The sequence below is a fragment of the Globicephala melas genome, chromosome 6, assembly GCF_963455315.2.
Source record: "Globicephala melas chromosome 6, mGloMel1.2, whole genome shotgun sequence".
NCBI lineage: Eukaryota > Metazoa > Chordata > Mammalia > Artiodactyla > Delphinidae > Globicephala > Globicephala melas.
The window spans coordinates 54,610,661-54,636,285 of record NC_083319.1 but is presented as its reverse complement, the minus strand read 5'-3'; the positions used below and the strand labels follow the sequence as shown (position 1 = coordinate 54,636,285).

General features: G+C 38.1%; 1 protein-coding gene across 3 annotated transcripts in view; it reads left to right on the top strand.

Moving 5' to 3' along the window:
* Positions 1 to 25,625, top strand: part of GLIS3 (GLIS family zinc finger 3) — a 504,645-nt gene that overhangs the window by 384,430 nt on the left and 94,590 nt on the right. For 2 of the 3 annotated variants that reach the window (XM_060300887.1, XM_060300884.1), the window contains 3 exons: positions 12,703 to 12,864; positions 16,452 to 16,577; positions 16,888 to 16,998. In XM_060300887.1, the coding sequence (XP_060156870.1) occupies positions 12,703 to 12,864; positions 16,452 to 16,577; positions 16,888 to 16,998 (399 nt within the window). The remainder of the gene's footprint in view (positions 1 to 12,702; positions 12,865 to 16,451; positions 16,578 to 16,887; positions 16,999 to 25,625) is intronic. The other variant, XM_030877089.2, reaches the window with a different exon arrangement.

Sequence of the window (25,625 nt, the reverse complement as noted above, 5' to 3'; positions counted from 1 at the left end):
ACCTTGGACCATCAGTATACAGAGATATTGAATAGGCAGTGCGACCTGGAGCTCAGAGGAGAGGTCTAGGCCAAGTTTAACAGTTGATAACCCTGTGATTTCTGATGTGATACAGTTAGGATCCATATATCCAACAAAGTAAAGTGAACTGTTTTCCTCTTTCTGGATGAATTTTGCTTCAAGTTAGAAGTGCTACGACAAATATTTAGGCAAATATTCAATCATTCACCATTTTTCAATAAAAACATTTATTGAGCACCTAATACATGTTAGGCACCTATTAGATTATGGGAACTGCTAAGACATCTTTCTTTTCTCCATAAGAAAAGTTACTTTGAAGAAAGGCTTAGCCACATAGGCATCTAAGAAGGACTAAGTTTTGTCACCACTGGTAAATTAGTAGTAAATTCAGGAGCCCCTTCATTTGGTGAAATGAGTTAAGGGTTCATGCTGTATTTTATTGTTTGGCTGAGTATGCAGCCTTGAAGTTCTTTCAGAATGCTCAGGTTGACTATTTCACATTAGGTCTGATGTTGTATTTGTTTCCAGCAGCATAAGCATCTGAGTGATTTACAGATGCATACCACTTTTTTTTTTTTTAATTTGAGAATTACAGTTATTAAAACAAAAGATTATCCCAAGAACATAAGGCTCACAATACTTTTTAGTCACTATCAATGACTTCCCTTTATGCTCAGACTTTGGTGAGAATGATTGGTATAATTTAGGATAGTTGATGGTATTTTCTGTAGTGAATTTAAACTACTAATATTGTTTACTTCGTAAAGGGGCAAAAGAAAAAGCGTGTTTGGATTCCTTCCAAAGCATATTTTTTCCTTTATCTCTTTAACTTCTTGAGAAATAACATTACCTTGGCGTTGTATAGAGGAAATGGTTAAATAATTGAGCGAGAAGGCCATGATTCTGGTTATCCACCTGACACTAGCTCTATGTCTGTGGCAAATCACCTGACTTCTCTAGGCCTCGATTTTCTTCACTTGTAAAATGGGGATAATAATACTAGATAATTTGAATACATGAAAGGTGATGGTAATAATGGTTAACTTTTATTGGGAATTTACTCTGTGCTAAGTATTTTCACGTCAGGATTGTTGGCTCTGTAAGATGGCTAAGGACATAAAGCAAGAAACATATCTTAGAAACAATATCTTTTACTCATTTTTTTACTTCTTTGGAGAATAAGAAACAATTGTATTTTAAATTCATCAAATTAAAACATCTGAGATGATCCACGTATACCACAAACTTGACAATTTTAGGTAATATTTTATGTAGCCCTATTATTCTTGTGATAAATGGAGTCATGTTCAGGGCCAGGGAGGGGAGGGTTGAAGTTGCATTAAGTAGAATAGTCAAGGGGATTGAGATTACAATTCTTAGCCAAGGTATTTGCTTAAGAATTGTGGGGATCAGACTCAGTGCATGCATACAGTGATTGAATACTCTGTGGGTCTCAATACCTAAAAGGTCACACTTGGAAGGGGTTAATGAATTTGATGATAGTTTCTTGCCCATGGGTGAACCATGGGCATATATATAGGAAGGTGATTTTCTCAACAAAACAAAAAGGAGAAGGGCTCAGAGATGGGATAGGTAGTTTAAAATCAGAACCAGGAAGAAGAGCAAGTAGAAGGATTGGGAGATTTTCTGAGCACCTGCTACTTGCCAGTCAGGCATGTGATGGGAAAGCCATGCAGAAAAGCTCAGCTGTGAAAGAAAGAATATTGGAGATGATGCACTTTGGAAGCAAGTGAGTGAGTGGCCTTGACAAATCTTGTGGGTTGTCACAAAGGATTGTCAGTTCTCGGACTGTGAAGCTGCATCCCTCTGCGCTCACACCTTTGTAATGGCTGCCAGGGCTAATGCAAGGTTTTAGTTCCATTATTTTCATATCTGCTTCTTTTTTAAGCAGCCAGACACAGATGACTTTTAGCAAGTACAGAACTTATATTTAAGCAATGCATAATGAAAATCGACGGCTTTTTGTTGAGAAAAGCATGGTGTCAGGAAAATATCCCTGCCACACTCTTTCCTCCTGTCACAGTGGTGGAAATTTTACATTTGAAAGTGAAAAGGCTTAAGATATAATTTTTTAATCCCATCTTTCCTGCCCACTTGCATCTCTTCCAAAGCTTGTCAGGGCCAGATCTGGAAAAGTAAGAGCCATTAAAAATTTGGCATCTTGCACTCTGTTTTTTGGAGTAAATTCAGTGTGGGCCAATTTATGGTAAATTATTCTCTTCGTGTGTGAATTTCCTTTTCTCTCTTGGCAAATTCATGCTTGCCTCTATACCCCTGCACACAGATCTTAAATATACACGTTTATTACAGAATCTGTGTGGGATATGTGTGCAAGTGTTAGTGTGTGCCCATGGCTGTACCCACACGTACATATGCACATATTTGCACCTGTGTGCCTGTATGATAGCAAATTGACTTAAACAGTTTGTCTTGGAAGTTTGTGTTGCTGTATGTATGTTAGCATACATTCTGTTGCAACCCACAAACAGTTTCTCAGTCAAGAGATGACAGAATTCAGCAATCATTTTGGGAAACACCATAGTAAATAAATATATTGCTTAGCTCTGTTAAACCAAGCATGCCAATTCTTAATAAAACTGAAGGCAAGCAGTGGCATTTCTCCTCTTTGCAGTCAAAGACAATTACAGGGGAGCCAGTCCACTGCCAACAGGAAAGGCAGAGCCAAGGCCTTGCGACAGCCCCTTGCACTCTGAATACAGAAAGCTCTGGGTTTAGGCATGGTTATAACCTGGGATTATATGGGGCTGTAATGGCTGCCTCCCATTCAGAGAGGCTGGCTATAGGATGGTGAGCAGAGGCATGGCATGGGAAATTGATTAACCTGCTCTTTGGAGATATTTGACTCAGGCAGTTCAGGGCAAGGTCCCAAAGATCTTTTTTCTTTGCACGAGGCTCTTTCCTGGCATATTTGAGAGCATATTAGCTCAGCTTAGGGCAATTTACAACAGTTTCTTTTCCTTTATGAATGAAGAAGGCACACATTTATGTGCCTTGAATTACTGGTAATAACATGTTCCCAATGGGTCTGTGTATGTTTAGCTCAAGTTGGTGTGGTAGGAAGACCACTCACTCCCTTCACCAGTATTGCTACAGATTTCTCAGAACATCAGTAAAGAAGTTAATGCATTGCATCTACAAAAAAATACAGCCATATGTTGTTATTAGTATTGTTTCCCCATGTGATTAGATATTAAAATAATTATATGTTTTACAGTAATTCTATAGAACATTAAAATAGAGCAAAACCCATAAAGCATTTTACAGCTTTTGCAATGTTGACCATTTGATGTCATCAAGAATGGTAACTGGCCCTACCTAATTAAAAGGCCTTAATGAGCTTACTACACAAGGAAGTCTAGGAAATCAATATGCTTTTTATACAAAGAGTTCATTCTCTCCATTTCATTTAGCATTTATTTAGCAAATAATCTGTGGTCACTTTGAGCATATGCCAAGCACTGTACCCAGTGCTGGCCATAAAAAGATTAATAAGACTCAGTCCCTTATCCTCATAAAGCTCACAGCCTACTGGGGGAGACAAACAATCCAATTAGTGTATCTCCAGGCATTACCAAGGCAGTGGGCAAGGCTTGGTGTGTGTGTGTAGGGAGTGGTCCATTGTGCCTTGGTGAAAGCATAAAGGAAGGCATCACAGAGGAGGTGACACCAAGCTAAAGGTTCAGTAGGATGTCACCAGGCACAGGGAGTAGCACAAGCGGAGGCAGAGGCAAAGCAGAGCATGCTGCTTAATTAGGGAACCGCAGCTGGACTGGCCTGGAGTCCAGTGGGAAGGGTGGGAGGAGAGAGGGGAGGGGACAGGCCTGACCGCATACATGCCAAGACCTTCTTTGACCCGTAGCCTCTCTCTCTCCTTCTCTGTTTCTGTTTTTCTACTTCTCCTTTGCTTTTGCTTACTTAGTTCTCTTTTACTTCATCTATCCCTATCTGTCTTCTGAAATTTGAGAGACCTTTAAGAGAAACTAGAGTTTTAGAGAATGTTTCTGCCATTTTTCTAAAATGCAAAAAATAATGCCTAAAATCCAAAAGATGATTCCTCCAATATCTCTGTTTTCCTCACCTTTAGTATATAGAAAATAATCTGAGGGTGTTGGAGTAGGCTGGGTCAGATTCAGAATTTGTTCTGAGTATATGTCTATCTCCTGGAATGTACTGTGAATGCAGAAAAGGTAGGATGGAGCCTGGTGGTTCTTTTGTATCATCCACACAGCCTATAAAGTGCTGAATGTACAAGAAACTCAGTATTCCCTGGTCCATTGGTATATAGACTGATACTTAAAAAATTGGAAAAATTGTTTTCTTTAATATAGAGTAGCAAAATACATGACAGTTGCTTTTGTATGTAGGCTTTATATATACTTAATAGAAGTACTGTGCTTTTGTAGATCCATGTATATGGAATTGTATATGACTATGTGGTGGCCAGAAACACAGATACACAGAAAATTAAATAGTTTGATTTCTTTTAGGTATATTTATTCAGGGCCAACGACATAGCCTTAAATATATTTGCTCTACTGGCATGTAATCAAAGTGCATTTATTGAGGTCTGATTGTGAACCTCTGAAGGATTCATGCTCTAGTGGATATATATTTGCAGACTGCATGAAATCAATGCTAATAAACAACAACAAAATTCAGGCAACTTATTGTTATGTTTAAACAACCCCCAAACAACCAGTTTTCCATTATTTACCCACTCACGGAATAATTATTTGCTTGACATTGTAGTTTTCTGGCATTGTATTGACACAACATGAATAATAGATGATACTTTATATTTGTTGAATAACCGGAGACAGCCATATGATATGTTTTAAATATCAGTGTTGCACTGTGGAGTATTCCTTTTCCAGTTGTGAATATAATGCCCATGATGAGGTTCCATTTATCCCCAGCTCCTTTCAATTTTTATAAACCAGACACTTGATAATTTCCATAAAAATTTAATATGGTTCAAATGTTGGCACAAAAATAACATATTTCTCTCTACATTGTCATGTAGCTTCTCCAAAACATTTTTTCCATTTTCAGTTTTCATGTTACACCCTTATTTATTTTGCCACCTCATGTAGAGTGTCCTTTTAAAGATCAGCTGCTGCCCATGACCCAAAATGTTAAAAAACAACAAATTGCCTTAAACCAATAAGAAACACATACACACTGCCCATTTAGGTAACCTTTGTTTTATACAGATTTCTTAATCAAAAACAAGAAGCACAACATGCCAGGAAGTTGCATTTATGAGCTAGTTAATAGATTCATTTTGTACACTAGTATAAGAAGGAGAAACATAGTAACTGGGATCTCTTTATTACAGTTTAGGAAAACATTACAGAAAGGTTTTTATATTAATTCTACAAAACTTTAATAGTTCCAGAAAATCCGGATAAATGAGTATAGTAGGCCATTTCAGAATGCCAGATGAGGGGCATGCACTGAAGCGGTTGACTCATTGAGGCCAAAGTGTCAGTCTCTTCCCCACTCTGGCTGCCCCAGCCAAGCCAAGGGACCGGGAAACTTTGAAGGCTGTCCTAGGAAATGCAAGTGCAAATCTATTTAGGTATTTGGAATCTTTGGAAAATCACTTGGGAGTGCACTGATTTCCTTGAAGTAAAGAGAAATATCAAATTAACCAGGGTTACCCTACCACAATTTTAAATAATTTTCCAGTGAGGCCGCTGCTTCTCTTGGTAGAACTTTGAAATATTTTAAAATCAGCTATTACCTTTAACAACCAAAAGGAAACATAGAAACTCGTTTTCTGTGGGTACCTTCTTCCGTTATGGATGAGAAGGTGATTCGACTGAAAACATGAGTAAAATCACAAAGTGAGAACCTGCAGAGACATCTTCTCCATCCTCGTTACAGAATTAATAGTCTGAATGAAGCATGGAGAGGAAGGAACTCCATATTATTCAGTTTAATAAATTCATGAACTAGATACTTTTTGTTTGTTTGTTTGCTGTACGCGGGCCTCTCACTGTTGTGGCCTCTCCCGTTGCGGAGCACAGGCTCCGGACGCACAGGCTCAGCGGCCATGGCTCACGGTCCCAGCTGCTCCGCGGCATGTGGGATCTTCCCGGACCGGGACACGAACCCATGTCCCCTGCATCGGCAGGCGGACTCTCAACCACTGCGCCACCAGGGAAGCCCTAGATACTTTTTAAAAGCCTCAAAACATTTGAATTATTTTCTTTTTCTCCCTTTATGTAACACTTTATACAAACTGATGTACAGATATATGTAAGATTTGCTGGAGCATCCAGTCCTAATAAGAATGCACTGGGAACAGAAACCACAGGGTGGCACGAGGCAAGCCGTATGTCCAAATGCGAATGAGACTGAAGGAGAAACAAGATCAGATTGTCCCAATATGCTTCTGCAGTCTTTCTGTTTTGATTTCTTGTCCTTTTTTCCCCCTGACTTTTCTTCTTCTTTCTTTTCTTCCCCCAGACAACACTTTCTGTTCTCTTCCCAACCTAAGTTTAACAATTAGACTTCTGTACTTTTCAGGAGAAAGCAGCAATAGTTTGGTTCATCAAAAGTAAGCCCTTTACTTTTTTATTCTTGCTCTAGTTCTTTTTTAATTTTATCTCTTTTTTTTTCTTTCAATCCCACCAAACTGTACATTTTCAACCTGAGGGTGGTTTCATGATCCCTAGAACCTTACTTCTCAAACTGGAATCTTTGAACATTCAACATTTAGAAGTATGACCTAGGAGATGGTTAGAAATGCAGAATCTCAGGCCCTACTCCACACCTACTGAATCACAATCTGTATTTTAATAAGATGCCCAAGTGACTTATGAGCACATAAAGATGGGAAGCACTGTCCTGGAAGGAAACTTATAAATCTCAGCTGAACACATGAGTCAGATTTCTCGCCTCTTCTCAGATGTGTGGAGTGGCTCTGGACCCTCAGCCGTGCCTTTGGCCCCCTCTTTCTGAGTCACAGAAGAAGCCATCTTTCATTTATACCTTTTGCAGGTATGGCCATGATTCAAGTGGACTTGAACTCTTGGGCTTACTGTGGAAGTCATCTTGACTATATCCACAGTGTTATAAATATTTGCTGACCTTTCCACCAAAGCCTTTCATCTCTGTTGTCTTTGGGCTGTACCTGGAAGTTGTAAACTAGCATATAATTCATCAGTCAGTCCCCAGCGCTGCACAGCATGACGCAGTATCAGCTGTCGCTAATGGGATTAATTGGTCTTGACTGATGAAATTGTAAAACTTATTCTTCCAAGGGTCGTAAACACTGAGGCTTAATTGAAATCAAATGTATATTTTTAAAACGCGTGTCCAGCATCATAGACTCCTTTCTGTTTTGGTTTTGTTGACACTGGTGATGGTATAGAAACCTGATTGGGAAAGGTTTGCTGTTATTACTGCTTTGAATATGAACTTGTGCTTCTCAACACTCTAAATTGCTGATTAGGGGAGGGAGTAATATTCTACTTGATTACTGGTTACACATATGGAATAAATCCTATTTTAATGGTGTCTAATGAGTCTTTCCTTTTCAAAACCTTACACAAAAGCCTCTAATAGAAAGGGAAAGTAATATTTCAAAGGTCATCTTAATGCCACTTAATGTCAACAATCTGTAATCAAGCCTATATATAGAGAGAGAGAGAGAGATGGTGATTACAGACCAGTTGTGATCCTTTAAATATGAAATAATCTCCTAAATTAACAAAGTGGTGCAAGCTAAGGGTCTCTGGATTTGAGGTAACTTACACTTTTTAATTAAGGTTTGTTACTTGAAAACAGCCTCAGAGTTAAAGAGATTTTTCTCAGAGTGAGGCTTCATACAATGCAGTATTTTCAAAACCCCATGAGATTTAAAATTCTGTTGCTTACAGTTTCATGCATTGTTCTTACATGTGTCTGTAAAGCCACTGAAATGTGCGATTGGAAAATGATGACTCCCTGTCAGTGGTTTTTCTCAACGGTGAAATGTAGTAGGCGCTAGAAACATGGGATGTTTTGTTGGTCAGGAGGCCACTGAGGGAACTGTTAGGCATACCTGTTTCAGAACTAGACATCTGCTTGGCAACAGATTAAATAATCAGGAGTTTAAAGAATCTCTAGTATGACATTGGCATTCTGGAATTTTGTCTCATTTGCAGTGCAAATGGAGATAACCCTGCTTTATCCTGGGATGGAGATGTTTCCTTTCAGTCCAGGGCTGCTGCAAGCCCATATGACTCTTGTCCCAATTAGAAATGAGTGAATTCTGCAAGACACTTTACTTCTGTCAGGAGATTTTCTTAAGAACATCAACAGTGATTACAAAATGAATGGCATTCCAAACTCACACCGTAGCATCCGAATCTCCTGGAGGGCCCCTTAACACTCAGATGTCTGGGCCCACACCCCCAGGTTTCTGTTCTGTAAGTCTGGGGTTGGACCAGATAATTTGTGTTTCTGACAAGTTCCCAAGGGTATGCCAATGCTGCTGGTCCGCACACCGTGTCTTTGAGAGTCACTGCTCAAGGTTCACCATTGTGTGACCTGTCCAGCCATATGCATTGATCTTGCTTCCATCGTCCCATGAGTAAAATTTGAGTTCATCTTGTTCCTCTCATTGCTTAACACATAGTGCCATGCTCATAGGGCTTACTCAGTATTGGTCAGGGGAAAAAAAACGAATGCTATTTAGATAAAATTACTAATGGGTACCAGACCCATTTCCTACCACCACTCCCTCCCGTATTACCATTCTGCATTTGTCTCTTTTTTTGTTCCACTTTTCCTCCTTCTGCTACCCCCTTGGATTCTGAGAGTTTGTTTATTTGTTGTTTTTCTCTCGTCTTCCTATATATGGCTTGTGTTTGAACCACGGGCAACTTCAGGCCTGATGACCCAGCTGTGTGTCACTGGGCCTTAGGTTCCTGGCTCTACAGGCAGTCCAGGAAGGGGATGACCAGGGATTAAGATATTGGTCAATTTTTGTGTAGAGGTTGGTTCGTGGCAATGACACAAGCAGTCAGGTGACAATTTGGACCTTAGATCTCAGGATAGACTTTGCACTTCAGGAATCTTGATGAGAAAGTATGTGGTCAAATTCAAGGAAACTCTCCTTCTATGATTCTGGCTTACCTTTATGTTTAGATGTTCCTTTACAAGGTGAGACTCATTTTGAAAGATTTTGAAAACATGAAGAAATATAAGTAGAAAACAAAGCATCCATTTACTCAAACACCCAAAACATCCAGTTTAGCTGTATTTTGTAACACTCTTGTGTAGTTCTACCTAAATGTTAGTTTATTTTTAATGCATTGGCATTTAATTGAACTTATAAATCTTGGGGTAAAATTGCCTGAGGGAGAGGAAATTCTTCTGTTGAATTACAGGTTTATTCCCATAATGAATGATAATGATTCATTATGAAATCATTTGCTTTCAAGTTTCATCCAGACACCTTTAGAGAAATGAACAGCACCTAATTTCTCTTCTTGCAGAATTGTTAGTGTGGCACGCACGTTCAATCAGGTGTGATTCTCTGCATACTCCTGTGATGGGTTGGGTGTTAGGCGCACCCCCATGGAGCCATTTGTCAGTTCTTCCATGCTGGATTTTATTGGTTTGGCGTTCATGGTTTCTTCCCAGTGAATTTCTTCAACAAGAGTGAGTGGTTGATGTTTATTATGAGCCCCTGAATGCATGGGGTTGCCTTGTTCTTGCCTTTATTCATACAACTCAGTGTGGTCAAATCCCTTCACTCTTAATCTTTTCTCCTGAAAATTGTATAATGCTAGTACAAGTACTACAAATACTTTTGTCTTCTGGCCTTTCTTGTTACAGAGGAAACATCTGAGATCATTTGGATTTTCATGATTTTACTGATAATCTTTTTGTTGTCATTTTCAGTCTGGGTGCTCATATTTTCCTCCATCTTTGCTATTTTTATTTTTATTTATTTATTTTTTGTGGTATGCGGGCCTCTCACTGTTGCGACCTCTCCCGTAGCAGAGCACAGGCTCCGGACGCGCAGGCTCAGTGGCCATGGCTCACGGGCCCAGCTGCTCTGCGGCATGTGGGATCTTCCCGGACCGGGGCACGAACCCGTGTCCCCTGCATTGGCAGGCGGACTCTCAACCACTGCGCCACCAGGGAAGCCCATCTTTGCTATTTTTAAAAAATGGTCAGGATGTTCTGAGCTATAGTTTACATTTCACTGATTTGCTTGGAATGTAGCAAGCTCTTTGGTCTTTGATCATTACTTCTGTTAACAATAACACTAGCAATTAACTGAGTTCAACTGGACATTTACATGGACATTTAACTGGAGAGACCTTAGAAATGCTAATCTACATTCAGTTTACATCTGATGAAGTGGGCAGTTGGAATTAGTTCTAGGACATGTTTGGGATCCCCTCTAATCACTCTGTGGTAGATCCAGGGGTTTTATCTGTCTGGTGCTCACAGAAACCTCATTAATATATTCTAAAGTGGTTCTCCACTCCCATGTTGGTGCTGAGACAATGCAGCCTTCTCTCTGACCAAGAGCTAGGGTGACTATAGAAGGGAGTGGGTGTTGGGGCCTACTCAGGTCTGGGTATGCACCCCTGGAGCTGGCCCCAGAATGGTGCCCACCCTACAAAACAGCCTTGCTAGGAACTAGGCTACAGGCTTGATGCGTCCAAAACCACAAGCTCATTTTAGACCTAAGTGTGGTCTACCAGGTGATTCTAAGACAAATGAACTGAGTTCCAGAAGTTTGCACTGAGTTATCATTCAGAGTGAACCTTAAAAACAGAGGTTTGGTTGGCAGAGGCCTCTTAGCCATGAATTGGGGGTTATCTTTGAGTCCCTTTATTCTCAGATTTGAGACCCATTTGAAAACCTGAAGAAATAAACCACTTAATTCCCCTCTCCCTCTAGCGATATAACATTATATGCCTTTCACTCTTCGTCAGCAATCATCTTCTGTTCGGGCTAAATTTATTTTTATGTGAAATAGAAATCAGGAAAACACCAAAATTATTTTAAGCAAAATATCAAAATTGAAATAAACCAACATATGTCTGTGAAACATGTATAACTCTCAATCAAAAATAAGTGCAACTTTCATAAATTTCTTAAAATACTCCAGCATGCAAAATCTGGACAACTTAAATAGATGGAGTTGTGACACGTTCGATTATTCTTCCTCCTTAGTTCATCCTTTACTTAAAGGTGAAAATTCAAATAACCAAAACCTGGCCAGCTCTGGGTCATCCCTTCATGGACAATGTACTCATCTGTTATAATAAGTAAGAGAACCAAGGAATTTTATAGCATTTCTTGTAGTAAGCTTAAGTTATACCTGCTAATTTTTAATGAAAACCATCTTCAATTTACCCTTCTTTACTTCTGTTCTCCCCACCAGCCCCACATTCCTCTCTAAGGAGTGAGGTTTCTTAATTGCAGTAAACATACTATGTTTTGTTCTGATAGTTTGGGGTCTTTCTTCTTTGGGCCATGCTCCGCAGCATGTGGGATCTTGGTTCCCCGACCAGGGATCAAACCCGCACCCGCTGCATTGGAAGCACAGAGGCTTAACCACTGGACCACCAGGGAAGTCCCTGATAGTTTTTTAATTGCAGTTTTCCTTGCATTGGGAACTCTAATGGCATTAAAATTGTCAAAAGGACATAATATTCTGGGGCTTAGCATCAAAGAGAAAGTTAAAGGATAAAGGCCCATCTCACATTTATGCTTCATGTATAGGCTTTCTCTAACACATTTTCTATTAGATAGTCACTTCAAGGATTGAAATCACTTTGACCCTCTAATAGTAGCTGATATTTTGCCCACAGAAGACAGTAAGTAAATATTACCATCAATAAATATTATTGACAAACCAATGAAGCATTTCTTGAGATCTTCAACTTTTTATTTTAAGCTCTTCTCTTTAAGAACCAGGTAACAAAATTTCTTTAAAAAATAGAAGTAAATAAAACTATAACTTTATTTGGAATATGATTTAGCCGTAAATGAATTGTCTTCCAGTTCCTTTTTAAAAGCATGTTAAAAACTTTATCTCATTAGGCTTGGCATCACCCTGTATATTAACAGGGTCACTCTTGGGAGTTGAAAACCACTTAAGATAGAGTTAAGAAAGTTTATGATCTTAATGATTCAGCAGACACATGTCCTTTTCATCTCTCACTCTTGGATATTCCATTTACTTTTTTTCTCATACATCACTCTTTTTTTGTTAGTTTATTAGTTGTAAAAAGTTTCTTCCTTCCTGATTCTTTCAATTTGGACCAATTTGGAAATGGAAAAGTGTGTTAATTTTTTAACAAACCTTTAAGGCACGCATTAGTGTATTTTTATTAACTGAGCCAGATGGCTCACAGCAAATTTTCTCTGACATAAGTAATCACAGAAATCAGTTTGGGACCCAAATCTGGTATGGAAAGTGGCATGTATATTCAGTGGAAAAATGCAGTTCACATAAACATACGGATCTTTTTAGAAGTAATATTGTTACTGTTTGGATTTCATTTTATTTTTTTGTTTTAGGCTAAATACAAACTAAGGACATTTATTTTTCCTGTCCCCCAACCCCAAACATTCAAGGTCCTTCTCAACAACCAAAAATTGTTTTCTTTTTTGCAGTTTGAAGGTTGCAAGAAGGCCTTCTCAAGGCTCGAAAATCTCAAGATTCATTTGCGGAGCCACACAGGCGAGAAGCCGTATTTGTGCCAGCATCCGGGCTGTCAGAAGGCGTTCAGTAACTCCAGTGACCGTGCCAAGCACCAGAGGACACATCTGGACACTGTAAGAACGGCAGGAGCTTTCCAGCTTCCAGCCCCAAGCCCCGGTGTGCGGAAGTGCCCGTTTGACAGTGGGACGGTGAAGGTGTTTGCTTTATGACCTGCAGGTTATAGGGAGAGTGCCAAGGGCAGCAGTGAAACCTGGTAAAGAGCCAGAAGGGGCCCTGTTTGGTTCTTTCTTTTCCATTTTTCTGTAGTCACAAGTTATCCTAAATATTACAGCTGCCTGGGACAAAGGGGGTTCCTTGGTTACCTCTGTATACAAAGCAAAGGCACTTTAGGGGCTGTCATATAGTAGATTTTAGTACAGAGAATGACTCCTAGAGATTGGACATTGAAGTAAGTGTTCAGATATCAAGATATACTAAGATAGATAAGATACGCTATTGTTAGAAATAGGAAGCACTTTTTTTCTTACCCTGGTTCTTTTCTTCTTGACATAAGAACTTTGAGACTGGCATGATTTTTGAAAGTGAATCTAGCCTTTTGCTTTAGAAACCACCTGGTATTTTCACCTTCAAGTGATCTAAAAAGAATCAGCAAATCTTTCCCAAGGGTTCAGTTTCATCACGCTTCCTATGTGTTAACAGCCACATATCCATTGACATAAACCTTAACTCTCTTAGTGCTGAAACATTTTGTTCATTTGCTAATGCCCTTTCCTTGACTCTGTCTTTTATTTTCTAAATTATGTTGATTGTCTTCCTTTGCATTTCTCAGGTTTTGATGCCATTTTCTTTACATGAGGCCAGGTAGATTATATGTAATTTTAGTTCACTTAACAAAGCCATCAGGATAAATGTATTATACACATCACAGATCTCTTATCTCACGTTCTTGCAAGTAATGTATTCATGACAGTACTTTTTCAGTGTTAACATTCTGATGTCTATTATTAAACTACACCAGAATTTGAATTTTTAAAAGATACTGTTATTTCTACACACCTTCTCATACATATTTAAGATTCTTCTGATGTTATAGCTGACATATTTATTAAATTTTATATTAGTCTCTATTAGTCATATTAATAGAAGTCATTTTAGCTATATGTCACATAACCTTTCTAAACAGAATTACCTCCTGATATATATATAAATGGGATGGTTTGCCTAGTAAGTATCTGACATATAATTAGAGTAATATGGGTGTAAGATGGACCCTTTCTGCTATAGCTGAATTGAATTCAGTGATTTTAGGACCAAAAGAATGGAATATTAAGTGAATAAATTTGGTGAATAGCAGTATTTTTTAAAGGTAGAAGAAGGAAAAAAAAGAATGAATTATGTTAAAATGCCCGATTTTGCATGTCTAAAATGGTCTTGGTAGAATCTAATAAATTTTCCAATTTGTCATTAAACTTTATCATGGAAGAATGAACATTCATGAGACAAGATTGTCTTGAGAAATTGCTTCTTCTCTAGCTAGTTATCTATAGTTTGAAAGAACTATTGTAAGGCTAAGTGTTATGGCTCTACAATACCCTTTGCTTGGAGCTAATTTTAGCTAATCAAACTAAGAGCATTTTCTAAAATCATTTTGAATTAAAAAATATATATCCCTTTTAAAAACTTTTGAGGAAAGCTACCTAAGATAATAATTTCATGATTAAGTTCAATGCAGTAGCTTTTAAAACTTAGCTGTTTTTATTTTTTTAATTATTTCTCTATTAAATCTTTTAAAACCATCATTTTTCCTTTGAAGTCCAAACTACCTTCTGTTTAAATTTTTATTGCATTTAACAAATTGGTAAGTTCTTTTAAAATCTTTTACAATTTTAAGAAATTAAACGTTTATTTAAAGAAGGAAACTGTAGTTGCTTGTAGAATTTATTATTTAAATTTAGGTCCCCATTCCCTTTCATTAAGTACTCCTTACACTAATGCTGTCAGAATTTTGGATAAAGTATTTCTTCAATTAAATGGATTCTTTACTTATAGGAAAATGATTTCCCCATAAAAATTACTGAGTTCATAATTCTAACCCTGAAAAGTGTTATTAATTCATTTCTCTATTAGCATCTTAATGTCTCAACAGGGGAAATAGTTTTATAGTACAAATGGAAAATAATGAAGAATATAGTTTGATGAAGTGTAACATGCCATTTAAAGCTCAGGTAATCGGAGTTAAAATGACCAGCATATCAGTAGCACTTAGACCATCCCCTGATGTTGCTCTTTTGGCATACTGATCCCAGGTGGCTGATAGCAGAGGAGAGAGTGACATCTCAAAATCAAATACAAAATGACATTACCCATTTCTTATCTTTCTAACCCAAGTAATGGTGACTATTGTGATAATTATGGCATCGATTTATATAACACGTTAATATTCCCAAATATTTTTACATGCAACATCTCTAATGCTCAAAACGTGAGCTTATGTGGTCACAGCATGACTGCCAATAAAGATGTTGGCTAATTGCCCCCATAACACCAGGGAAGGACAGGGAAGACTAGGGCAAGAAAGCTGTGTGAACCCAGAAAAGATTCCCAGGTTAAAGGAAACCTTTGTTTACCCAATGGAAACTTCCTTGGCAAGTGACTTCAGCCCATAATTGGCTCATCATTTTGCAGAAACTGTGACATATTGAGAGGCTGGTTCGTCCATTGTTCACTGTTAGATCCCTGATATGTAACACAGTGTCCAGCGTGTTATGGGAGCAAAAGAGTTGCTGGGTGATTTACTCATTCAATCAATCAGTCAGTCGATGAACAAACACATCAGATAATCAAACTTAGAATTCAAATTGGAAGTATCAAACTAAATTATTTATTCATGACTTTACCTTGTTCTTGGAATCAAAAATGGTAACAGTAGCAACAAAAAAAGTGAATCACATATATGGCTTCCTGCAAGGCAAATAATATAATCCACATATATGTTGGCCTACAAAATGACAAGCAAGTGCATGAAAACAGGAACAAAATATAAACAGTAGGGGAAAAAAAAACTGAGTTTTCGGGAGGGTTAGGTCAACAGAACAGCAGGTTTCTAAAGAAAGAATTCTATTGTAGAGACAGGGTTTTAATTCTCTTCCTTACATTCCACCTCATGCAGGCATAGCTTTAATATGTCACCTGATGAGATACTAAGTAGATGAGTGACTGTTAATACATCTTATAAACACAGTTAATCTTGTGATTTTTTTCAGTTCTTAGGATAAGCAGATTTTTATTTATTCTACAATTTAAAAGCCGTATTCCCAAACCTTTGGTTTGAATTTCGTTGTTACAATAGGAATAGTTGCTAAAATTTGAATCAATGTGTAGTGCTCTCATTCATTAATTCATCATTCCTAATTAGCATCCACCAATCACCAGGGACATGAAAATAAAAACGATTCTAGACTCTGCCTTAGGCTCCACACCTTACATCTCTCAGGCGTATGGGGGAATTGGAGTAGCCAAAACTTGTGTTCTTGCCATGCTCAGCCTAACCCAGGCTTAACACCAGGACTCCTTTACTACTAATAATATTAACGTTTCTCTGGCTGATTTTTCATGTGTCTGTTGTTTGAAACCTACTGTCTTTTACTCACTTTCCACTAATTTTCCCTTTTAATTTTCTCCCTCTCTCTTTCTGAATCAGGTTTCTTCTGAAACATTCCCAGTCTTTTCTGGACTTTTCTACAGCTTCTTTATACCTGAACTCTTAAAGAGTATGTGTTTCCTAATTTCTGACAGTACCAAAGATTGTTTTCAGGGGAACATAACTGTAAGTATGACTGAAGATACTAATAATTTCCATATTGAAAAATGCCACAGGAGGTTTCGCGGTAAGAGTGCGTTCTGTAGCAGTCTCTTAAAAGATAAGCCATCTCTTTGTTTCTTGAAAGTTTACTCTTCTCTTCACCTTGCTGCAAACTTTCTGGGCTTTCTAAGTAAAATGAATGAGTATTACATAGCATTTCACATCAGTCAGTTGGTAACAGTTCATGCTCTGAAGTCAGTCGTCTTTGAGTAAACCTTCCCCAGTTACCTTTATGATTTAACCACAGCTGTTTCTTTCTTTCTTTCTTATTTAGAAACCTTATGCTTGTCAAATTCCAGGATGCACCAAACGCTACACAGACCCAAGCTCCTTAAGAAAGCATGTGAAGGCACATTCTTCCAAAGATCAGCAAGCAAGGAAAAAGGTAATTTTAAAAGAGAATTTATCCAGCCAGGACAAGCACATTTAAATTCCTCTTGCAGTACTGGGAGCTTCTGCAGGGCATTGGTAATTCGCATACTTCTCAAGGTATAACATGTTTTAGACTCTGAGTAGAGAAGTCGTCCATGAAGTAGTAGCAAGGCTGTGATTTTCATAACTGATGTAACCAGATATGAATTTCTGGGGAGGGTTTGTATAATAGGAATTGGAGGACATTAGTGAAAGTCACCTAAACTGGAAAGTAACAAAATTCAGTCCAAATAGCTAAAGAAAATTGAATTGGGAAAAACAGCACAACAAAAACCCTTTCTGGAGATAAGTGCTTTTTCATAAAATATCAATTGGCTAAAATAATTACGTCTGATGAAGCAGGTAAGGTAAGTATAGAGCATTCTTCCCTTTAAGCTTAGAAAAAACCACATTCCTTAATAAGTATTATGTAAGAAAGTCTGAGAAAGGAATTGAACCTAAAATTACTTTGACATCAATGAGGGCTTAGTGCATCTCTCAAAGTTCATAGAAATTATAGTATCTCTCAGATTTGGAAGAAATGTTAGAGATCAATCTGCCAAGCCACCTGACTTATTCTCCTGACCTCATAAAATCTCCAGCAAGTGGTTGTCCATGCTGTGCTTTAACACCTCGAGAAATGAGGAGCTTACTGCCTTTCAGGGGTTTTCTAATAACTGAGTTTGTAAATTTTTGGACCAAAAAGTATCTTCTGATCATGGCAGAAAATAAGTTGACCTGACCTTGGCTTTTTGAGTGTTTCATTTGTGTTCAGATGGGTACCTGGTTCATCTAAGGGCCCTTCATAACAAATTTAAGGGAAGTTTAAGACTCTGCTTATTTCAGGTGATTGAACCCCATGGTGTGATTAAACCCTATGGCCGTGGTTTTCAGATCACCATGGCTTCTAGTTAACTAGAATCTTTTATTCTTTTATGATTTATAGGGATTTAACTCTTTTGTGTTGGGAAATGCTCTGTAATCTTTTTGTTACTTGAGATTTTTTCTTCCTTGAGAGGTGTTAGCACAATGCTGGTTGAGGGCTCATATATGGAAACAATTTGACCCCTTTGCTGTGAGTTAGAAAAATGGCCAGTCAGAAGGATTTGATAGATATTCTTAACGGCATACATACCCACTCTTGTAAGTCAATTGTTAAAATTATTTTTTTCTCTATAAATATAGTTAAGTGTCTTTAATTGGAATCCCAATAAACTGATAACAGATGATCATTATCAAGAGATGATAATAGATGATCCTTCAACATGGATTGGATATGTTCCTGTATTTTAAAACAGCAAAGAAACTGCTAAGTGAATTAATAATATACATAAAGTTGTAAGGAGGATGCTTAATATTCTTAAAATAACACACCATTGTTGCATACTGTTAATTGTATAGGAGGACCATTGTCTAATGTTTTTTGTCATTATCCATGTATATCTTATAAACTTGAAGTAATAAGTTGTGCTTGTTAAAAAATAAACCTTGCTGAGAGTTTCTTCCCCCTAAATCTGACCATTCTCCACCTCCAAGTTGTCCCAAATGTATGAGGTTTTATTGTAATAGCCAATCTATCGTAAGATTGAAGAGCACCTTCACAGAGAATAACAACTGTCATGGGCATGACAGAATGTAAGTCTCACATGTAGACAAGTAAGCAATAATATGATATTCAGCTTAAGAGGGTAACCTAGGTTGACAGTAGGTATGAAAACATAATGGGATATTTTTAGGAATTACTAATGGTTTCTATTGTTCATACATGGTGTGTTTCAATCTCTTTATAAAGGAAGAGTAGTTTTGATTATGTGAAAGATTCTTGAAGCACTAATTTAAAAAGAAAATCAGATCTTAAGACTACAGAATACAAATTTATAAACAATTTGCAGACAGCCTTCAACAGGCAATCCAGATAACAAGGATATGCTTTCAAGGAGCAGTATTATAATCTAATGTCAGATATTACAATATTCTCTTAATTTTGTCTTATGTAAAATGAGGTATTATCTCTCCAGTGATTTAGCTTTTGATGTTCACTCTTTTTCCTGCGAGTGGTTGAATTGGATTTGGCTGACGTTCTGACGTTCATTGCTTAGTCCTTAGTGACAAGTTACTGTGTTTACTTTCCAAATTTTAACCTGTCCTTTTAATCTGAAAATTTAAAAAATCCTGTGTGGATCTGTAATGGACTAATTTGTGGAAATTAAAATGATGAAAGTTGCTCCATCCAATAAAAAGGGGAAATGTCACTCCCAGGAGAAGCAGTGCTAATAAACCTCAAATCAATCAATCCACATTTTCAAGCCTTGAGCTGGTATTCCGGTGTGTAGTATTTACATGGTACAATGTTGTTACTAGACCTCAGAGAGGTTCTAAGTGCTATTCACATCAGGGCTTGGTATTTGAAATATTTCCTGGCAGCAATAATAAAAAAAAGTAAGAAACAATAACCCTTTTAAGGCAGAATTAAGATTATTTACGACTTTAATTAAAAATTGAAAACTGGCATCATTTCAAAAAGCCTTTACAAAAATGTGAATTCATCAAAAATAACCATAAAAATTCCAAGGTGATAAAGGCACTGTGGAGTAATGGTCCCAGCCCTAGGGAATTGTTTTGTTGAAAAGAATAAAACCCTTTTCTGTCACACCCTGTTAGTCATGGACTTGTTTAATATACCCTGCCTGCCTGCCTGCCTCTAATCCTCTTTTTAACCTCCCCCTAGACGCTAAATGACATTATTTTGGTCTTAACATGGCCGGCTTTATGAAGTCCTACAGTGAAATCATGGCCAGTGACAAGGCATCCTCACCCATAAGACAAATGTTTATTAGGATGGGTAGAGATCTCATAAGTGATGCCCTGGTCATGGGCATGTGGCCCTTTTCCCGCACCTGTTGGATCCTACTGAAAACCAAGAACCTGAAATCTCAGCTTAATATTATTCAAGCTATGAAAAGAAAGAAGAAGGGAAAAAAAAAACCCTCTGCAAAAGAATTGGGATAATTTGGCTCATTGCATGCAGAGAGTAACTTTTCTCTTTGTCTAATGTGTGCACACCCACACATCCCATCAGGTGACATACAGACTTCTTCCATCGAATGTGCTTTGCAGATCTTGAGTCCATTAAATAGTGGGCTACACAGATAAATGAGCAGCAAAATACTCAAGTCACCAGCTATGGTCTCCAGAGTAGAATTCAGAATAGAATTCAGCTTGCAGAGCAAAAGACAGAATCCATTCTTCAATTCTGTCTGATAATGAGTGTTGAAATAAGAGAAAACTAAGGCAATAAGCCACTTGAATTTTTCCTCAAGCCTGTGAGCTTTATCAGAATTTTTCATTTTCACCTTGGAAGTGCCACAAACAAGGAGGTTTCCTTCAACTCTGGCCTGCTACCAACGTGGACTTTTTAAAAGTGAATACAAAGAATGCTGGGCCGGAAGTTAGAGATGACATGAATCTTTCGTCCATTTCACACTTCCACAGAGATTCCAGACTTTGGGTGTGATTCCTTAAATGTTTGTTAAACATTCACCTTTGACCCACCGTGGTTGATAGCTTTCACTTTTGTGACCTCTATGTGGGCTGTTTTAAACCAAGCAAGTATAATGTGAATGCAACACGTATGTATATTTCCTACTTAGGGAACAGCTTTATATAGCTTTCTGGCTAAAATAGAGCTGCTTATTTAATGCAACTCTCTTCATGTAGAACTGATGATCCTCTGGAATCTGTTCAGAGCCACCACCACCCCATATGTACTCAAAACTATAAACAATTTCATTAAATACAACATAGGCTCACCTTGCTTTGTGCAGTTGTTGGAATCTTAAAAAAGCTATGTGAAAAAATACATTTTCCCCTGAATGAAAGCATGTATAAAAGAGTTAGTGAGGCTCACTTTTCTATCAGTTGTTTTCTGTCATCATCTACGTGGCATACGGCATATACAAATGGGGTACACAATCAGAGGCCTTCCCAGATTTTGACAGTCCTCTTTCTATCCTCCCTGCCTCCCTTCCTCCCTTCCTTCCTGCCTTCCTTCCTTCATTCCTTTTTTTTCCTGCTCAGGAATAAATTAAAAATCATTCCAACTCTCAATGGAATGTCAGTCATAGGCACATATTACAAATATATTATTTCAAGATGAACTGGTAGCTCCCCTTCTTCCTCTCACATTTAGGAAGTCATATTGGAATTTGAGTAATAGTGATGCTATTACAGGGATGACATTTAAAGGGCACTAGTGTGTGTGTTTTTTTTAAGTGGGTCACATTAAGTTTTCTGCTTTAACAATTGTTGCTGACAAATTACATACTTTACACCTCAGAATGATGGTGAGACATACTACCTGCCTGAATGTCTTGATGTCTCAGTTGAGGGTAATGGATTTCAAGAAAGGTACTAGGTATGCTTTTGTAAAACAAACAATTTTGGTTCAAAATAATGATGCTAACTAATAATTAAATTTAAATTTAAAGAAGTCAAGTTAACCCCAGATTGATTATACTGATTTGGAGTTGAAACCAATTGCCTGGAGGCTTCTATTTTAAGTAGATACAGTATGAAACCAGCTATGATTTTGAGAACATTTTGATGCTACATGGTGATTGGAGCTTTTAAAAAGGAATTGAGAATTCACATTTGGGTGTGGGAAAGTGGAGGGGTAGGGGTAGTTGTCCATAAGAGTAAACAGTTAGTGAGAAAAAACATCTGTTCATTTCTGGAGGTAATGGAAAAACTGTTTTCAGCCTTGTGAATACAGAAAAAATAAATATTCGCATCTCTGAGCCTAGCCCAGTGTCTTTTTTAGCCCGTAAAGCAGTGTTTCTCAAAGCATGTTCTTTAGAACCTTATCAGATCCTTATCTTTAGGATCTTATCAGATAATTCTTTTTTTCTTTTTTTTTATTTGGCTGCGCTGGGTCTTAGTTGTGGCACTCGGGATCTTCATTGCCGTGTGCGGGATCTTTTAGTCGAGGCATGCGGAATCTAGTTCCCTGGCCAGGGATCGAACCCAAGCCCCCTGCATTGGGAATGCAGAGTCTTAGCCACTGGACCACCAGGGAAGTCCCTCAGATAATTCTTTTAGAAAGTTTTTTGTTATATAAATTTGGGAAATGCTGAGTTGAAAAATATTCAATGGTTTCCTTCTTGCAAGAGTTCTCAGAGCCTTGAATGTACCAATATTCCAGAGAGAAAATAACATTAAGCATTGTTCAAAATCACTTGGCCAACAAAACAATCTTCTTTTTCCTCTAGAGCATCTCATCAAACTACTCTTCTGTAAATTACTTGAGAAATACAATCTCAAGTAATTTCATTTATTCCATTCAACAAATATTTATTAAGCACCTACTGTGTGTCAGGCATTGGATAAGACCCATGGATGCAAGTGTGCATAAGACAGACATATTCTCTGTTCTCATAGAGCCACATTTTCTTGATGAAGTCCAGCAACAATAAAAAGATTGACAGAAAATAAGTAACATAAATGTAGGCAAGGAAGCAGTGAGGGAGTTGATATGGAGATTAAAGAGGGGGGCCTGTTGAGGTGAGATGGTCAGGAACACATTCAAGTGACCACTTTAGAAATGAGAAAACTGTATTAGCTGCAAAAAGTTTTAAAGCACTCCTTAAGTTAAAATACTGTACCTTTCTGTTTGAGCTTCTTTTAAATAATTCTGGTGCTAACTAAGAGCACAGCAGTAGATGTCAGGATCATCTTAGTTTGTTGTAATCAAACTTTTTGGCAGCCTTTCCTCAATTGCAGTGTCATTAGAGGGACTGGATGCTAGACATTGAAAAGCATAGCTTATTATCTCCCACCTAAGAAAATGACTCAGATGGTCAGCATTTGTGGTTCGCTGAGCAATCAGCACAGGTAGCGCAAGTGAGGCCCTGCATCAGCTCTGGGGATTTAAAAACAAGTGAGATCTGAATTTGCCCTCCTACAGATTACATTCCAATGAAGGACACATGGAGATACGTGCTGTCTGTATGGTAGGAGAAATGCTGTGATTAAAGTCACACAGAGCGTGCTTGTGGAACATGGTATCTGGGAGTTCCTTTGTGACTGACAGAGATTCTTAAGGAGTGAAGTCTTAGATTCTATTATTTGAAAGAAATGGGGAGATCTTTGGAGTTCTACATTGTTCTTGATTATATTACAGTTCTTTGTCATATGTGGCAAAGTAGTTTTTGTTCTATCCCCCTTGAAAATTCTTAATTGGAACAAAAAATAGGAGTGTTTGGCCCTGCTCTGGCCAACGATGTAAGGAATGAGGACCGTATGACAGGTGCTTTAGTGAGCTATTTTATAGAAATGGTTTCTAGAAAATTGTTTTTTTGATTGATTGACAGAAACCTAAGCTTCTCCTTCCTTTTCTCTTATTAGATTTTGTGGATTCTTGATAAAAATGATTTTGGAATAGAAACATTTTTCCCAGACTTTCTGCTGCCTAAACATAATGTCCTAAAATTTCATGACACAGCTCATCGTGGCCCTCCTCGGGTTTTTGCTCTGTCTCCACTTCTGAAGTACTGGTTCCCCGTGGAATTACTCCTTCCTCTGCTAGTTCTCTCTTGTCTTTCCTTTTCATATTCAACTGAGTTTTGTCTTTGATATCCATGGGTAATATGTTTCTATTTGTTTGTGTCTTGGCTCTCTGAGCTCTAAAGATTTATTTTCAGGTGACTTCACACAAGGGCTTGGATAAGCCTAATGTGAAAACTTTTCGTGGTGGTTGCTGGACGGGTGGCTGTGTCTCAGAGTACTGTTTGGATTGGACGTCAGGAGGTATGGGCTCCTTTTATGCAGTGCTATGAATTGCTTTGTGACTTAGCTTAATTTACAGTCCCCTAGTTTTTCCATTTCCCCATCTTCATAGCTATCTTGAAAGGCAAACACGGGGCCTCAAAGGTGAAAGGGTAATCATTTCAGTGTTGTTACACATACCTACAATCCAGGGCAGTCTATTGTGAATGACAACAGAACAACAGTGTCCTTGGAAATATTTTTTCTTTGTGAGAACTGAATATTCTTGTAGGTGAAGTCCTCTTTTAGTGATGACTATAGATATAGTCTTTCTAGGTCATATGGTTGTTTGGATGATGGAACAAAAAAATCCAAATGAGGGAAAGGAAGCTGAGACCCAAACCAGAGGAGATTAAAATCAAACTTGAACCTATGATATTTGGTTCTATTCATAGGTTATTAATCTGGGATCCATGGACCATAAGGGAATACATGGAGGAGTGGGTTTTAGGAAGTTAATGAAATCCCAGAAATTATGTAAAATGTATTTTTCTAGGGAGAAGCTCCATAGATTTCACTGATTCTCTGAAATTAAGACTTTCTAATGACCAAAGGGAAAAAAAGAAAAAAAACTCCCACAAAGGGACACAAGGAAACACTCTGGGAGGTGTGTTACATGTCTACTACCTTAATTGCAGTGATGGTGTCATGAGTGTTTGCATATGTCCAAACTCATCAAGTTGTCCATATTATTATATGTGCAGTTCTTTGTATATCAATTATACCTCAATAAAGCTGTTAAAAAAAGACCCTCTGAGCCAAAAGAAATGCAGGATGGCCTAGTGACTGTTTCATCTGGCTTTAATTATAACGCCCCCCAAAACTTTGCCCAACTAAGAACAATCTATGCTCTTATGTTCTGGGGGATCGACTCCTACTTACCCGGCATTTACTGTGTGTCTGATATTTTGATAAATGCTTGTGAATACAAAAATGGTAAGATAGGCTCCTTTCCCTTGAGACAACCAGAGATGTTAAAGCAGGACTTCGACAAGTGGTGGGATGATTGTATAGATAGTGAATTGAAGTATGGAGGGGAGGGTACAATAAATTAATGGAGGAGTCTGAAGCAATTGCACCACTTAGGATGGTATGCACTTTTACAAGATTTAATGAAGGCCTGGACAAGGATAGTGGCAGTTGAGATGAAAATGAGTGGACAGGGGCTTCCCTGGTGGCGCAGTGGTTGAGAGTCCGCCTGCCAATACAGGGGACACGGGTTCGTGCCCTGGTCCGGGAGGATCCCACATGCCGCAGAGCGGCTGGGCCCGTGAGCCATGGCCGCTGAGCCTGCGCGTCCGGAGCCTGTGCTTTGCAACGGGAGAGGCCACAACAGTGAGAGGCCTGCGCACCACAAAAAAAAAAAAAAAAAAAAAAGAGTGGACAGCATGTGGTGATGGATTGGATGCCAGGGATGAGGGGTAGAGTCAAGATGTCTCCAGAGTTCTTACTTCTAGGATTGGATGAGCAGTCCACAGGTGAAATTTCTTCTTTCTCAGGGAAATCTCAGTTCTGCTCTTAAGGCCTTTCAGCTGATTGTATTAAAAATTGACTGTATTGACCCACCTCCTAGAGAAATGGAAATAAAAACAAAAATAAACAAATGGGAACTAATGAAACTTAAAATCTTCTGCACAGCAAAGGGAACCATAAACAAGACAAAAAGACAACACTCAGAATGGGAGAAAATATTTGCAAATGAAGCAACTGACAAAGGATTAATCTCCAAAATTTACAAGCAGCTCATGCAGCTCAATATCAAAAAAACAAACAACCCAA